Source organism: Mirounga leonina, unplaced genomic scaffold (assembly GCF_011800145.1).
Source record: "Mirounga leonina isolate KUSES-001 unplaced genomic scaffold, KU_Mleo_1.0 Mir_170, whole genome shotgun sequence".
Taxonomy (NCBI): Eukaryota; Metazoa; Chordata; class Mammalia; order Carnivora; family Phocidae; genus Mirounga; species Mirounga leonina.
Window position 1 is genome coordinate 6,754,648 of NW_023270433.1, and position 15,671 is coordinate 6,770,318.

General features: G+C 55.5%; 1 protein-coding gene across 2 annotated transcripts; it reads right to left on the reverse strand.

The window, feature by feature from the left end:
• Positions 1–252: 252 nt before the first annotated feature.
• On the reverse strand, positions 253–9,572 carry DOLPP1 (dolichyldiphosphatase 1). Of its 2 annotated transcripts, none has more exons than XM_035015653.1 (8): positions 9,467–9,572; positions 5,900–6,000; positions 5,558–5,642; positions 5,357–5,456; positions 5,029–5,127; positions 4,358–4,486; positions 3,831–3,920; positions 253–1,741 (listed from the first exon to the last, which is right to left on the reverse strand). In XM_035015653.1, the coding sequence occupies exons 1-8, from the start codon at positions 9,540–9,542 to the stop codon at positions 1,705–1,707; spliced, it is 717 nt and encodes a 238-aa protein (XP_034871544.1). In that variant the 5' UTR covers positions 9,543–9,572; the 3' UTR covers positions 253–1,704. The 2 variants fall into 2 exon arrangements, with proteins under 2 accessions (XP_034871544.1, XP_034871545.1); XM_035015654.1 differs by having other exon boundaries at positions 5,029–5,141.
• Positions 9,573–15,671: the final 6,099 nt, after the last annotated feature.

The window sequence follows — 15,671 nt, forward strand, 5'->3', positions numbered from 1 at the left end:
GGCGGGGCGGAGCAGGACCGCCAGAAGGGGCAACTTGCGGCTGAACAGCAGGCAGCGAGGTCTCCTCAGACACTGGTGCGAAATGTCACAGGGACTGTTCAAACCCCAGGTCTGGGGGCTGGAAGGGACTAGATGTCTTGGAGATGCTTATGATTTTATGGTGTTAGCCATAATCCCTGCCCCTCAGGGTCGCATGTCCCCACGGCCACTCCCCAGTCTCCTCTCATGAGCTCAGGCAACATATGCTCGAGCTGCCAGAGTTCAAGGTTTTATTTTAAAACAATAGTAAACAATTTCATTGATTTTTCTTAAATCAAACCACCTCACACTTGGCTTGTCTCAGGCAAAAAATAAAAAATAAAAATAAGAAAGGAAGGGGAGGAAAACGTGGGGACTGACCAACCTTCCCCAGAAATAGGCCCCTGGTCCTGGCATCTGGAATGGCTTTTGGACGCTGTCTTTAACAAATGAGAAAAGAAAGCACCGAAATATTGTGCTTCAGCAGCAGATTAGGAACCTCCACAAAGAAAAAGGGTCGGGGGCGGGGTATGGAACACAGGTCCCGAGCAGCCTGGTTCAGGTTTAGAAACTTCCAGAGTCTGGAAGCATCTCTTCTCCACAACTCCACTTGAGAGTGACTTCAGAGGTCGGGTCCCTTCGGGAGCAGCCGCCCCCCACACTGGACAGTGGGGACCTGTGCAACCACACCCCGGACACAGGCTTGAGGATGCCCGACAAGCGCCCAGGCTCTCGGAGGGTGTCAAGAAGGACAAGGGAGTGTTCTGAGCACACAGAGGGGAGGGGAAGAGAGGACAGAGACATCAGGCGCCCCCAGCTCCGCTCCCCTCACCCGGCTCCTGCTTCCTCTGCGCTCTGTCTGGGTAGAGTTTGACAACTAACTGCTACTGGATGGCAGGACAAAAAAAGAGCTGTAAACAGCCTGGGTTCGCTCACCCACATGTGCAGGCTCTTTTGTCAGAAGGGGACCATTGTCTTGGGGACAGGGGACCGGAGAAAGCCCTTGTGGTGCAGGGTCGGTACGGGTAGGGCACAATGCTAGCAGCCGCCAGATGCGCGCTCTCTCGGGGCCCCGCCCCCCAGACAAGGAAACACTGAACAAGGTTCTGGAATGGCATTGGTGGCAGGGAGGGCATGGGGGTGCTCCCCTCCACCGGGGCCCCCACGCCACCTCTCTGGCCCAGGGCGAGGCGGCGTGTCCCCTGGGCCCCGGGCGGGCTGACCTCGGCCCCTCCTCTGTTGCAGGCCAACCACGGCAGAGCAGGCAGCCTCTTCCGGCCCCGTCTCCAAAAGCCCATCTGCCTTTGACAAAACCCCAAAATAAATAGTATTTCTCACGCCACCTGGATTTCCTGGCCCTGCGACCAGAGGCGCAAGCCCTCCTCTTCTACACCACACCCCAGTGCCCAGGGCACTTTCCGCCCGACCAGGGGCTGGCAGTAGCACAGCGAGGGTCTCTGGCCATGTGGCCCCCTGGCAGCAGGCCCCCCAGGGTCCTGGGTTGAGGGGCTGGCTCGGCCCTTTGGTCCACCTTGTTCATTAAAATTAAAATAAGAAAAAAAAGGCTCCACTTGGTGACTTGGGTCTGTAGAGGTCTCTGCTTCATCCCTCTGTCTGTCATTCTGTCCATCCTGCAAGGCATCGTGCAGGCCAGATCTGGAGGCTGGACCCAGCCACACTCACCGGTCACTGCAGTTTTGTCCCCAGCTTACGCTGTCTGTTCCTACAAAGCGGGGGTGGGGGTCAAATGTCAGGATGCTTAGGGGTCAAATGAGGGGACCCCTGGCATTCAGTGAGCCATGCCCTCAGGTGTCCCCTCCTTATCCATAGTCCCATCAAAATGGGTGATTGCCCACCCTGGACTCAAACTGGGCCAATCAGAGCTCCCTGCCCTGGCACCTGGGATTTGGAATCCCAGAGAGGATCAATGTCTCAGGCTGGGTCTGTAACCCAGATGTTTCAGTTCTGGAGTTCAAGAACCCAGTCAAGACACTGGGGCAGAGGTGGGCCAGGGATGAGGCCTGAGGTCAGAGGGACCTGGCTGGAATCCAACTAATGCTGGGGATTACAGATAAGCCAACACAAGCAGGGTTCTGTTATCATTAACCGAAACAGACAAAAGACAGTTCTCCACCTGGAGCTGTGTAGGCAAACGTAGAACTACTGATGGATGTTCTACAGGGGATTTGAGTATCTGGTTGGGGAAATGGCTATATCCACGATGGGCCCAGGAACTTGAGGGAAGCAAGGACAATCTCCCCCATTTTCTAGAGGGGCTGGCTGAGGCTCAGAAAGGAGAATGGACTTGTCTAGAGTCCCATTTAAAATTCAGAAATCTCGGGGTGCCTGGGTGGCTCAGTCATTAAGCGTCTGCCTTCAGCTCGGGTCATGATCCCAGGGTCCTGGGCTCGAGCCCCGCATCGGGCTCCCTGCTTGGCCGGAGGCCTGCTTCTCCCTCTCCCACTCCCCCTGCTTGTGTTCCTTCTCTCGCTTTGTCTCTTTCTGTCAAATAAATAAATAAAATCTTTAAAATAAATAAATAAATAAATAAATAAAATTCAGAAAACTAACTGCGCCCACATGTCCTGCACGATGTGGCCCCAGTCTCATCCCCTGCTCTGTCCCCTTGTCCCCTGGGCTCCAACCACACCTGCCTCTGTTTGGTGGACTCACCAAGCTTTGTCCTGCCTTAGAAGCTTTGAGGGTGCTGTTTCCTCTGCGGAGAGCACACTCTCTGCCACCCCCACTTCAACAGGCCCACTCTTGCTCCACACTCAGGTCTGCCTCCTCCCCCGGGCACCTCCCCGCCAATCAGGATCCTGTCACGAGCTCCCAGGCCCAGGACACAGATTGCACAGACAGGTGCTTCATTCCTCATGTCTCCCCTGTCTACCGTGACTGTCTCCCTCTGTATTACCCCCTAGCACATGGCCTGGCCGAGAGCAGGTGCTCATGGAAATTCTGGTTGCTGAAAGCAGGTGGCGGCCAGCCAGGTGGGGCCAGGTGGGGCGCCCGGGCCAGCTGGGGCCCTTCCATCAATAATGGGCAATAATGGGATTGCCTGCCCTAACCCCCTCAAATCCCCTTTCCTCATGGATCCCAGGCTTTACCCTTAAGCTCATTAGGATAATTTGGACCATGATGCCCCAGACACATTTCCCAGATGCTACAACACAGGGCCCCAGCCTGCCCCAGGGTTCTTCTCACCAGCATGTCAGGAAACCTCCCAGGCTTACTCTGGAGTCTCACCTCACCTCAGCTCCCCCTCTGAACCTGGGAAGAAACGGGGCCTTCCCCAGCCCAGCTGGAACCCCACCCAGGATCTGGGGTGAGTGGAGAGGGAGAGCTGAGTCAGGAGGCTCCGAAGCCCAGCTTTGTTCTGACTTGCTATGCATCCATGGGCAGCCCCAACTCCCTGTGCCTCAGTTTCCCCATCTGTAGGAAAGTATCTGGACTAAACAAATCCAAGGAGTATCCACATTCAGCCACCCTGAGAATCTTAGCTGCCCAGCTCTCTCATTCTGGGCCACAGAGGCTAAAAGCACAGCTCTGGGCCAGACAGCCAGGTTCCCTGCCTAGCTCCCACACCCACCTTCTGCAAGTCCCCAGTCAAGCAACTCCTCCTCTCTTCTCTGAGCCTCACCTTCTCAGTTGTAAAATGGGACCCAGAGGAAGGTTCAATGAGGTAGTGCAAGAAAAGTGCTGAGGCAAGTGGCTGGCTATTGGGGAGCCCTCCAAACAGGGGGGCAGTGGGCGCTGTGGGGCTCTGTCCCACTGAGCCAGGACCCAGTGACTGCTGGCCCCTAACTCACCTGGCTTCTGCCCGGGTTACCGTGTACTCAAACCAGAGTACGTTGGGAATGAGGCTCGTGTCTCGGATTAGGAAGAACTCAGAAATAGGCCTGGAGAAACAGACATCCAGAAAGCCAGGACCACATCAGGGCATGAGCCTATCACCAAGCCAAACTCCCCCACCAGTGCCCAGGGCTGGCAATGCACCCTCCCCCACTACTCAGAGAATCTTTGCCTGGCCTGTGACCCAGGAGCCACAAAGAGACCCAGATGTGTCACCTGTGTGATACCCAGGCAGGGGCGCTGCCCCACGGTACACACAGCCCAGCAGGCCTCGGGCTGCTTCCTAAATCCCTGAGAGCCTAGGTGCAGAGGGTGGCCCCTTGGCTTCTGGGCCTGAAGAAACCCCTGGGGGAGGAGGATGCCAGGCAAGCAGGACCCACAGCCCATGCCCACCAGAGACGGGGACACTAGGGCCGCCCTCCCAGGGAGCTAGAGGCTGAGGGCAGAGGTGGGTGGGGCAGCCACAGGGCCAGGAGGCAGTTACCAGGCTGCTATCCTAGGGAACAGCGGGGTGAGGACCTCCTGGGTGAAGGCGAACCAGGCGACGGCCATGAGGCTCCCAGCAATGCCCCCATAGAGCACCTGGCTCCAGGTGTGGTACAGCAGGTAGACCCTGGGCCAAGGACAGAGGGAAGTTCATGAGACCCAGCTGGGCACAGGCCTGCACAGTCCCCCCATGCCCAAGCGCTGGCTTCCCAGGGACCTGTGCGTGCACACGGGGAGACACACACAGATAGGAGAGACTCCTATGAACACACAGCCTCCGATCTACTTTCAGAAGGAGATGCTCGTTCCAACAGCTGCTCCCCCAACCACAGAAGTGAAGGGATGGTTCGGCTGGGATTTGCCTCCCTTCTGTCCAGCCTTCAGCTCTGAGTTTGTCTTCAATAAGCTCCTCCGGGACACAGGGAACAGACGGCGGATGTGTGCAGGTGTCCCCAGAACTGTGGGCTCGGCCCGGAGGAGAGAGGAAGGACTGGGCTGGAAGGGGGAGCAGAGTCCTAGCCCTTTAAAATGAGAGGCCTGGGACCCCTTCCCCAGCCCTGCTCTACAGCCTCTGGGACTCGGGTCCATACGCAGGTCCAACAGGGACCACGAATCCAGCAGGACCCCAGTGGGCAGGGCAGGGGGCAGGGGCTCTCCCTCCCTCCGTACCTGCTGTAGGAGACTAGAAAGGCCGCGGTGAGGAGACCCAGGGAGAGCACGTGCCTCCACAGCAAGTCCAGGAACCTGGCGTTGTTTGTTTGGTGCATTCTGGGAAAACAGGCCTGTCAGACGGCCTCAGCCCCCAGCCTGGAGCCCAGGCCTCCCCACCAGCCCCTGGTCCCATCCAAATGCTGCCTGGGCACCTTCTCCTTGGCTGCAGCTCCTCCCACCCCAACAGAGGCCAAGCCCCAGGGGTGTCCAAAGAGCTGACAGAGAGTCCCTGGCAGAGGCCAGCCTGGGCCAGTTCAGGGCCACCCCAGCCAGGGCAGAACCTCACCTTAAATACAGGAAAAGGAAGGAGTAGACGGAGAAGAACCACATAAACTGGGAATGGCTGGAGGGCATCCCGTACTTGGTGCCCACTGCCATGTGGGGGCCTGGGAGAGAGAGAACAGAGCGGGATGGGAGGCTGCAGGCCTCCCAGTCATGTTCTGTCCGGGGGACGCCCCCCCCCCAGGCCCCACGACCCAGGCCCTACCTCCACAGGGCCGTGGCTCCTGAATGACGTGTTTGATCAGCCAGTTGACCCCCTCGTTCAGTGCCAGGCCCCCTAGGAATGAAATCTGCCAGGAAGATGTGTGGTCAGCTGGGCCTCTGTGTGCCTGCTGGTCAGTACCCAGGCCCAGAGACTGTGGCATCTACCTGAACCTCCCACCCCAACTAGTGAACAAGCCCGACCCGGCCAGGAAGCCCCGCACACCTCAAGAAAGGCAGGGGCAGGAAAGAGAAAGCAAAGCACCCAGGATGAAGCGGTGCAGCGCCCCCTCCCTGGCGTGGGGGCAGTGGAGGGCCGGGCAGGGCCGGGCAGGGACAGACTTACCGTGTGCAGCTCCCGCTTGAATATGATGAGGGTCACGAAACCAACTATGACGAAGACGGGGCTGAGGCTCAGGTAGGCAAGGAGGTGGCCAGAGAGATCCCCTGGGGTGGATAAAGGGAGAAGAGGATGAGGACAGAGCACAGCAATCAGAAGAGGGGCCAGCACCCAGCAAGTCAAGTGGGGCCTGAGCCAGAAAGGAGGCCCAGAAGGGCCCAAAGGGCAGGACCAGGCAGCTGTGGATGCCTCAGTCTACCAGTTGACCTCACCAACTCAGTCATGGGCATGATGTGCCAGTGTCTGTTCACTGGGCCCTCATGTTCATAGATCATAACTTTAAAGCTGGTGCCCTCACTGGCCCCATCCTGTAAATGAAGAAACTGAGTTCCACAGGGGTTGCATGATTTGCCCGAGGTCACACAGCCAGAAAGAGGTGAGATCTGGCCTAAAATCCAAGTCTCTGACCTGGGTCAGGTAGTAAACCCATCACCCTGCCAATGCAGGAATTTGAACCCGGCTTGGTCTGACCTCAGAGGCCAGGTCCCGTACCAGGAGGAAGGCCAGCGGGCACATGGGTGCCTCTGGAACACAGGGCTGTGCTGAAGCTGCCCCAGCCAAGTCCGGGGCCTCCGGCGGAACCTGGTAGTCTCTGGACACTGCAGAGCCTGACGGGGACCAAGTGAGGGGAGGGGACAGGCTGCTTTGCCCAGTATGGCAGCCTCTACCTGTTTCTACCCTCCTCAAGGCCCAGAAAGGAGGCCATGCGGGGATCAGGAGCCCCTTTGAGAGCTGAGGACACTGAAGCCAAAAGACAAGAGCCACGCTCCCCCTTGGTTAAGGGCAGGGCTGACACAGAATCCAAAGACTGCCCTCACCATTAGAGACAGGGCATCTGCGTGGCCGCTCTAGGGTCAGAGGGTACGCATGGTGCATGGTTCAGCTCCTGTGCCAGTGAAAAGGGGATATTAGCACCCACGTCCTACAGCTATGGGAGCTTTGATGTGGCAAGACCCACGAGACCAGTTCAGCCCTGGCACCTAGGGATGCTTCCATGTTGGGAGAACCCAGCATGGGAATGGCCCACCCCACCAGCCTGGTCTCACACAGGGAGCAGGAAGGTGCCCACACAGGGCTGAGCCCAGATTCCAGTCTGAAGAGATGGTCACACACCTGGCCTCACTCACATCTACCCATGGTAGGACTGGCTGGGAACTGGCACGGGGGAAGGGGCCGGCAAACTAGGTACAAGTTGCCATTGCTGCCCCGGGCCCACCGGATGACACTGGGTGAGGCCCTCGCCTGTCACAGGCCTGTCTCCTCAGCCACATGATGGCCTGGTCCCTTCCAGCTCTGAGATTCTGGGTTTCTCAGCTGCCCAGCTGATGCCCCGAGCACTGGGTTGTAATGACAGGGAGTAACTTGCACCCCAAAACCTTTGACCATCTCCACGGCCTGGCCCACAGCCAACGTGACCTTGGGCCTTCCTGCAGATGCCTTAGAGACTCTGGCCTCACCACTCTCTGATCTAAGCCCCTGTGTGGCTCCCTCTGCCCTTGGGATGAGTCCCACCTCAGCCCAGCTCATCAGGCCCCGCACAGTCCTGGCCCTGCTTCCCTCCCACCTCTGCTCCAGTCCCCAGGAACAGAACTCTAGTTCCCTGAGTGCTCCCTGCCCTGTCCCACTTCTGGACCTTCGCACACACAGACTCCCCCAACTGAGATGCCCTATGGGTTAATGCAACATAAATTAAGCAGCCACCATGGTGGCAAAAAAAAAAAAAAAAAAAAGACACATTCCTGCCACTGCAGAGCTCTCAGTCTGTGGGGGAATCTGTAACCAGGGCATGGCTCATGATGCACTCGCTAGTGTAGCTATGGGGCCGGTCTCTGTCTCTCCCTCTCCACAGTAGGCTCCAGGAGATTAGGGATGGGGTCGCTATACCCTGCTCAATCCCCCAAGCCCGGCACAGCACCTGGCACTTAACTAGGCTCAAAAACGACGCCACATGAGCAGAGAAGGGACGAAGGAAGCAAGGATAAGTGTGGTGAGGGCACAAAAGGGGCCACAGAAGAGTTAACAAGGGACCAGACCTCAAACGAGGCCCCCAGCTTCACCCAGGTCCCTCCTCCAGGCACTCATAGACCCTGCAAAGGGTCCCTTGTCACAGCCTGTGTCATGCGGCTCACGAACGCCAGGTTCCTTCTTCTGGTCTGTGAGCGCTCAGAGAAGCTACTCTGAGGCCAGGGAGGGGAAATACGAAAGTGCTGAGGCCTTCAAGTCCCTTCCCCTCTCCAGGCCTCGGTTTCCCTCCTGTAAAGTGGGGTTTTTTTCACAGTCCATAGGGCAGAAGTCTGTTCACCATTCTAAACCCAGACCTAGCTCAGGGCCTAGCACTCAGGAGGTGCTCAGTGAATACTGGCTGAATGAATGATGCATAAATGGTGGGCAGGCAGGCAGGGCACAGGCCTGGCAGGGCCACCCCACCCCCACTATAACCGAGAACACCTAGGGTCAAAGTTCCCAGGCATCCAGCCCTGGGGCCCTCAGCGGGGCCAGGTACTCATAACTCTGCGACCAAGAACAGCATGAGCAGGCCCTTCTCGGGGCAACCAGGGCTCAATGAGGGGCCCCCAGTCTCACCCAACACCCAATCATTCTACTCGGGGAGGGTGGGGTGGGCTTGAGGGGATCCTGGAAAGGTGAGGTGATATTCACTGCAGTTACATACTGAATGCTTACTGTGTGCCAGGCATCACACTCAGCATTTCTCACATCACCGCTATAAAGAAGGCACTGTGATCAGTCCCACTTTAGAGATGAACTAAAGGAGGCACAGAGAGGTGAAGTCATTTGCACCAGGCCTCAGCCTGAACTGGAGCCCAGATACTTCTGACCCAAAGGCCCAAGCTCTGCACCACTCTGCTAGCCTCCAGAATGGTCGCTAAAGGACCTCTCAGCTGGAAAAACCTGCACTTCTAGAGATGTATCTGATTGGGGAACTCCAGAAGTCAGATCCCACGGGCTGCCAGTCCCCTAACACGGCCCCCTCTGTTGTGGGGCAGTGCCCTGCTCAGGGCGTGGCACAAGTACTCAAACAACGAATAACTTCCCGGCCTCGGTTTACACACTCCCAGCAGTGGGGAGCTCTTTGCAGCCTAAAAGCGCTGACTGAAGGAAAGAAGCACTCCCTGCACGCCGAGGAGGGAGTCTGGCCTCTTGGCCTCCAGGGAGGTCAGGGAAGAAGGGCCCAGGTCCAGGCCAGTCATCCATTCCCGCCTCACGCAGACCCCAGCCCCATTACAGCCCACCAGCGTCCCGGGACCCGGGGGAGCGGCCCGGCCGCGCAGCCGCAGAGTGCGCGAAAGAGCCGCTCACAATTTCGCCCAGCTCATCGCCGCACTACTGCGCGTGCGCGGCGCGCGCGCCGGCCGAACCCCTCCAAGGCTCACTATTTGACAGTTCCCACCCCGGTCCCCCGGCGCCCCCTCCGCGGGCTCGCGCGGGCCGGAGCGCCCAGGGCTGACGGGCCGGCCCCAGGAAGGCGTCCTCCGAGGCGGGGCCGCCTTTTACCTGTAGGATATTCGACGTGGGTGAGGGTCACCGGCCGCCATGAAGCGGGGAGCGAGCACTGTCCGTCCGCTGCCATCTTACCCGGAGACCGGGCTTCGCCGAGCAGCCAATGGGAAGCCAGGGGGGCGGTGGTCCTGACCTATCACGCCGGGGAGGCGCCGCGTGCCCAATCGGAGGCCGATACAGGTAGCGGCGCAGCCATTTAGCGTGCCGGCCCTGAGGCTGACCCGAGCGGCGAATCAGAGAGCGGGGCCCCGGAGCATGCGAGCCGACCGAGCCGGCGCCCAATCCAGGGCGAGCACAGGTAGGAGCCTGGCCAATCAGAAAAGAGGGGGGTTCGAGCACACAACAGAGAGCAGAACAGCCAATCACAAGGCGAAGCGGGCTCAAAGTGTGAGCAGGGCGGGCCAATCAGGCGCTAGCTTGGGGGGCGTGTTGAAGTTTGGTGGGAGCTTTGGTTTGGCTGGGACCTGCGCGGAGTGGAGGCTTCCCCAGTACCCCAAGCCCGGCCGGGGTTGGCGGGAGCTGGGCTCCCGTCAGAACGCACCCTCGGACGGGGAGGCAGCCTCGGCACGTTGGGGTCTGAGCCGACCGACTTTTAGTTATGAGTACAATGAGGCCAAAGATCCGTTGGCACAAAGCCAACAACACTTGTGTTAAAAGTGTGTGGGGTGGAGGAGGGAACCCAAATCGAACCACAGTCGGTGCCCTAAATGTTTTACAGAATGGAAGCTTAGCTGAAGTTGAGGAAGATTCCTTCCTTCTTTCACCGAATTAACAAAGATGTTTTGATTCAGTCACATTTATTCTGCTTTAGGCATCTTGGGAGCATTTTAAACAAGAAGCCAGTTTTCCACCTACACCTGTTTCCCCGAAACATTTCTCTCAGTGGCCATAAGGCCCCGCGTAAACAGCCACACCTTCCCAACCGCCTCTCCGTCTCCTGCCCCCACTGTCTCTCCAGCTAGATTGAATTACTCAGCTCAGCCAAGATGCCCTGCCCTCTTGTCTCCTAGCCTTGGCACAGGCTGTTCTGCTGCGTGGAAAGCATCTCCCCTCCTGCCTCTTTGCCTGGCTCAGGTGTCTGCCCCAAGTCTGGCTCAAGTGTCTGTTCTCACTGAGAGGTTTCCATGGCCAGCTGAGAGGCCTCAACTGGGTTCCCATTGCATCTCCTCTTCTACCTCAGCTCTGATCATGCTGGACCATTTCTGGTTCCTTGTCTGTCTCCCAATAAGCAGTGGTTCTCTGACTTCATGCAGCACCAAGATCAGCTTGTAGAAATGTAGCTTCCTGGGTCCCACTGGGGCCTGGGTTGATCCAGTAGATCTGAGTCAGAGCCGTGGAGTCTGCATTTCTATGTGCTCCAGGGGTTCTAATATAAGTAGGTCCAGCCACACGTGGAGAAGCCTGAGCAACATGAAGACAGGGCCTGGGGGCGCCGGGGTGGTTCAGTGGGTTAACCATCTGCCTTCTGCTCAGGCCATGATCCCAGAGTCCCGGGATCGAGTCCTGCATTTGGCTCCCTGCTCAGTGGGGAGTCGGCTTCTCCCTCTGCCCCTCACCCTGCTCTCGTGTGCGCTCTGTCTCTCAAATAAATAAAATCTCAAAAAAAAAAAACAGGGCCTGTCACGTGTTTGAGCCTGGCCCAGACTAGCGCTAGAACAAGTGCTCAATAAGTAGTCTAAGTCCTTGTGAGAAGTGAGAATAAAGCAGAAGTTTTCACCGCCCAGAGTGGCTCACTCTGCCACAACCATGGGAGCCACAACCGTGGGCTGGGCTGAGGAGTCAGTGGTGGGGGGGATGGTGGTGGCTCAACCCACCAGCAAGCCAGGAGGGCCCCCAGGGCCCTCTCAACTGTACTCAGCTCCCACCCGGCCCAGCCTGGGCTTGTCTGGGTCAGCTAGCTCCATCTCCCTGTCACCTGCACTTTGCTCCCTCAGGCGCTGTCATTATTAGCCTGTGAGAAGCAGGAGGTGTGAGGAGGGGGCTGTGAGTTTCCCAGAATAATTCCCTGGCACAGGGCAGCCGTCCTGAGCCTGGCTGCTTTGCCCCTCCCTGGTTGGCAGCCATTTCACTGATGAGCAAATAGGCCTAGAGACACAGAGTCCCTGAAACCCAAGCCTATCTGACTCCAGAGCCCTCTCACCTCAGGGAGAGTGTTCTGGAGGAAGTGACAAGGGCAAGGAACTATAAAATGAGAGGGTGTTATCCAGAGTGGGATTTTCCTGGCAGAGCAGCATAAGCAAGTGTCCTGACCCCGGAGTGTGGCTGGGTGGAAATGGCAAGAGATAGGGAGGGGGACAGATGCTGGGAGAGGGGGACTGGCAGGGGCCTGGCCACCCCAGACTTTAAGGACCACCACCAGTGGTGAGGACAAAGCGGAGCTCTGAAGGGTGGGTGGGTTGTTTGGTTGGGCTTTGCTTCTTAAAAAAAAAAAAAAATTAAAATATTCATATAGGAAATTCCAGAAATCAGATGTGTACAGTTTGATGAAGTTTCACAAACGAAGCACATCTATGTAAGCAGCCCTCAGACCAAAAACCAGGACCTGAGGTGCCCCGGACACCCTGTCTAGTCACCCTAGGGTGACCGCCATCCTGATTTCTAACACCATACATTAGGTGGGTCTGAATTTTGTACTTTCTATAAGCAGAATCCTACAGGAGTTACCCTTTGCATGGGGCTTCTTTCACTAGCATTGTGTTTTCGAGATTTATCCATGCTGTGGCCTCTAGTTCTAATTTGTTCACTCTCGCTGTGTAGCATTCCATGGTGTAAACACACCACACACCACACTTTATTTTCCATTCAACTCTCAGTGGACATTTGGGGTATTTCTGGGTTTGGGGAGTGTGAACAGTGCTGTTCAGAACATTGTGCATATCTTTGGTGGCCGATTAGGACATTTCCGATGGAGATGTGCGTGGGAGCACATGGAAGGGTCCCAGAGATGGCAGAGGTGACAGGTCCGACCTGCCAAGTGGACAGGGGGCTGGGCAGCACGGATGTGCATGCTGCAAGGAGATGCACGGGAGACTGCAGGAACCACCTGCCTCCTCCCTGAGCTGAGAAGTGGACCAGCAGGGCCCCTGGTATCACTCTGAGCAAACTGGAAGGTGCCCCACTCTTAGTCACTCACCCTGTTGTCACAACACTGTGCAAGGCAGTGCTGAATGCCCCCAGTTTATAGCTGAGGACAAGTGAGGCTCTTGACTGTCCCCCCATTTGCCAGGGCACCGTACCCCACCTGCACTGGTTTGTGCTCAAAGTCCTGTAGGAAAATCTCCATCTCTGGGCCTGTTTCCCCAAAATGTATCTGCTGCTGCCCGCTGGATGAGAGGTTCATTCGTTCACTTTAGCAACGAAGTTCCCAGCCAGTGCCAGACCGGGAATGGGCATCAGGGATGAAGAGGGAACATGACCAGCGGTGTGCCGTCCTCAGGGAACTCATTCCAGTGGAGGCTGTGGGACTCCTGGAGCCCAAAGATGCCAGTTACAAAGACAGATGGTCTCAGGGCGCCCGGCTGGCTTAGTCGGTAGAGCCCGTGACTCTTGATCTCGGGGTCATGAGTTCGAGCCCCATGTGCAGTGTAGCGTTTACTCAAAATTAAAAAAAAAAAAAAAAAAGACCAATGGCCTCAAACTAGAAGTGACATTTTGGTTGAGAGGAGCCATTCTAGAAGTCACGTTTTGGCTCCAAAACCTCTGGGAGGAGCCATTTATTGCCTGTCTCCTAGAACAGAACATTCTAGAAGCCAGAGTCTGGAGTTACAAGCACCATGGTGCCAAGTCCTCGAGACCAATTGTCTGGCTCATCCCTTGTGCTGGTGGCATTTTCTGATTTCCGTGGTGTGAATACTCTCCCCTGTGGCCACTTCCAAGCTACCACTGTGATGTTCCTGAACGGAGAGTAGAAAAGAGATACACAGGCAGCTCTCACATCTGCCATTGCCCGTGCGGTGCTGGGAGCAGTGCTTGGCACACAGCAGGTGCACAATAAATACTTGGTGAACAAATGAATGTCTTCTCACATTTGTGTATACGTCCTGGGGGCCATTTATATTGTAATTCAAACTACCATTTCTTGAGCACTTGGTGTGAGATCTCGCCATCTCGCCATCCGCACCCCTCCTCATGCTGTGCGGCAATCAGTCTCGTGTAACAGAAGCCTGGACGCTGATCATGAGCTGATGTAAATACAGACAACTCCAAGGTGAAGGACAGAGGGCGTGGCTTCAGGAGACCTGGGCATCCATCCCAGGACTGCCACGGACTCACTGTCCGTACTGGGGTGGTCACCCCTCCCCTTGCAATCTCCCCTTTGATCGACAAGGGGTTTGGAATCAGTCATCTACCACTGTCTAACAAGCCAGCCCCAAAACGTAATGCCTTAAAACCGTCACCATTTTATTGCTCAAGATTGGCCAATTTGGCTGGGCTCAGCTGGGCGGTTCTGCTGGGGTCTCTACTGGGCCTGTGTGGTCCGAGCAGCCTCCTCCAAGTCTGGGCCAGGGTGCCCACACTCTTCTCCACATGGCCTCCCGAGCAAAGGAGCCCCAGTCTCCTTCATGGCAGCAGCTACTTTCCAAGAGGGCAAGTCCCAAAGCTCCAGTGCTCAAACCTCTGCCTGCATCACGTTGCTCTTGTCCCACTGGCCAAAGTAGGTCACTCAGCCAAGCCCAGAGCTGATATGGGCGAGGCCCATACAAGGACATGGATTCCAAGAGGCATCGTTTGTGGGGGCCATGATTGTAACAGTCTACCGTCTGCCACAGAAATGGGCCAGGGTTCCCCTCAGCCTTCCCAGCCCTGGTCTCTGGGATTCTGAGCTTCCTGGGACATCTTACACTGGGAAGGGAGTGCTTGAAGACTGATGGGGCAGGAGGTGTCAAATAGACCCAGGAGTCAGCTCCAAGGGACTCCTGGTGGTCAATTTTGTGACCATTTGAGCATCAGAAGAATGACTGCAAGTGACTATAAATTATGAAATAAAACTCGTGAATCCATCCTGGTGTGCAAAAAAGAAGGGGAAAAACTCACTGCAGAATGCTGTTCAGCAACTGAAAAATAAAATACTGAGACATGCCGTAAAATGGATGTATCTCAAAAATATGATTCTATATAAAGAAGCCAAGCACAAAAGACCACATATTTATGATTCCATTTACAGGAGATATCCAGAAAAGGCAAGTTGAGAGAGAAAATAAATGAGTGGGGTCCTGGGGGCTGGGGAATTTACTGCAAATGGGCACAAGGGGTCTTTCTGGGGTTATGGGACTATTCTAAAATTATATTGTGGTTACAGTTGCCCACCTCTATAAATTTACTTAAAAAAAAAAATCATTAAAGTTGGGGCACCTGGGTGGCTCAGTCAGTTGAGCGTCTGACTCTTGATCTCAGCTCAGGTCTAGATCTCAGGGTCATGAGTTCAAGCCCCGCTTTGGACTCCACGCGGGGGTAGGGCCAACTTAAAAAAAAATTTTTAATATATATAAAAATTTAAAAAAGTAAAAAATCATTAAAGCAAGTCACTTTATAGCATACAAATTGTACCTTAATAAAACTGTTGAATGCAAACTTATTTGCCAGCATTGGAGGTACGGATCAGGTCAGCAAAGGAAACAATTAAAAGAAAGCATCTGTCCTCTTCTTCAGGTGGAACTGGCCACCTCCATTCGATCAGAAGCTTTTTTTTTTTTTTTTTTTCAGAATCCTAGCAGATAATAGTTACCAATAATATTTTCCTAGGCATTATGGCATTGTGGTTATGCCGGAAAGCTACCTTATTTAAGATCTGCCTGTTCAAGTGTTTAGGGGTGAAGTATGTGTCTGACACTCTGAAATATTTTAGAGAAGAAATATTTACATTAAGTAAATATGGCAAAATGTAAATTAATGATTCAAGGTGTTGGTTTGATAAGCGATCTTTTTAGGATTTTCCTTTTAACTTTGCTGTACATTTAAAATTTTCAAAGTGGAGGTTTGAGTACCTTTCCAATAAACTTCCCAAGGCCTGTGAAAACATCTGATCTGGACAGCTTGGATCTGATCCATTCCTACCCATTCCAGGCTTTCACCCCGGCTCTACGGGGACTGAACCTGAGCCTGCCTGCCGCCCCCATAGCTGGTCCAACCACTGTATCCTACAGATGTGGACACTGAGGCCCAGAGAGAAGCGACCTTACCTAGATGCTGCCTGAGCTGG

What these genes read in the sequence shown, in the direction of transcription:
- DOLPP1 (XM_035015653.1), bottom strand. Translation starts at nt 9,542, where the DNA reads ATGGCAGCGGACGGACAGTGCTCGCTCCCCGCTTCATGGCGGCCGGTG. An exon ending in GGAGCCACGGCCCTGTGGAG is followed by an intron (nt 5,457 to 5,557) that starts GTAGGGCCTGGG and finishes TCTCTCTCCCAG; the next exon opens with GCCCCCACATGGCAGTGGGC. An exon ending in TTCCCTAGGATAGCAGCCTG is followed by an intron (nt 3,921 to 4,357) that starts GTAACTGCCTCC and finishes CTGTTTCTCCAG; the next exon opens with GCCTATTTCTGAGTTCTTCC.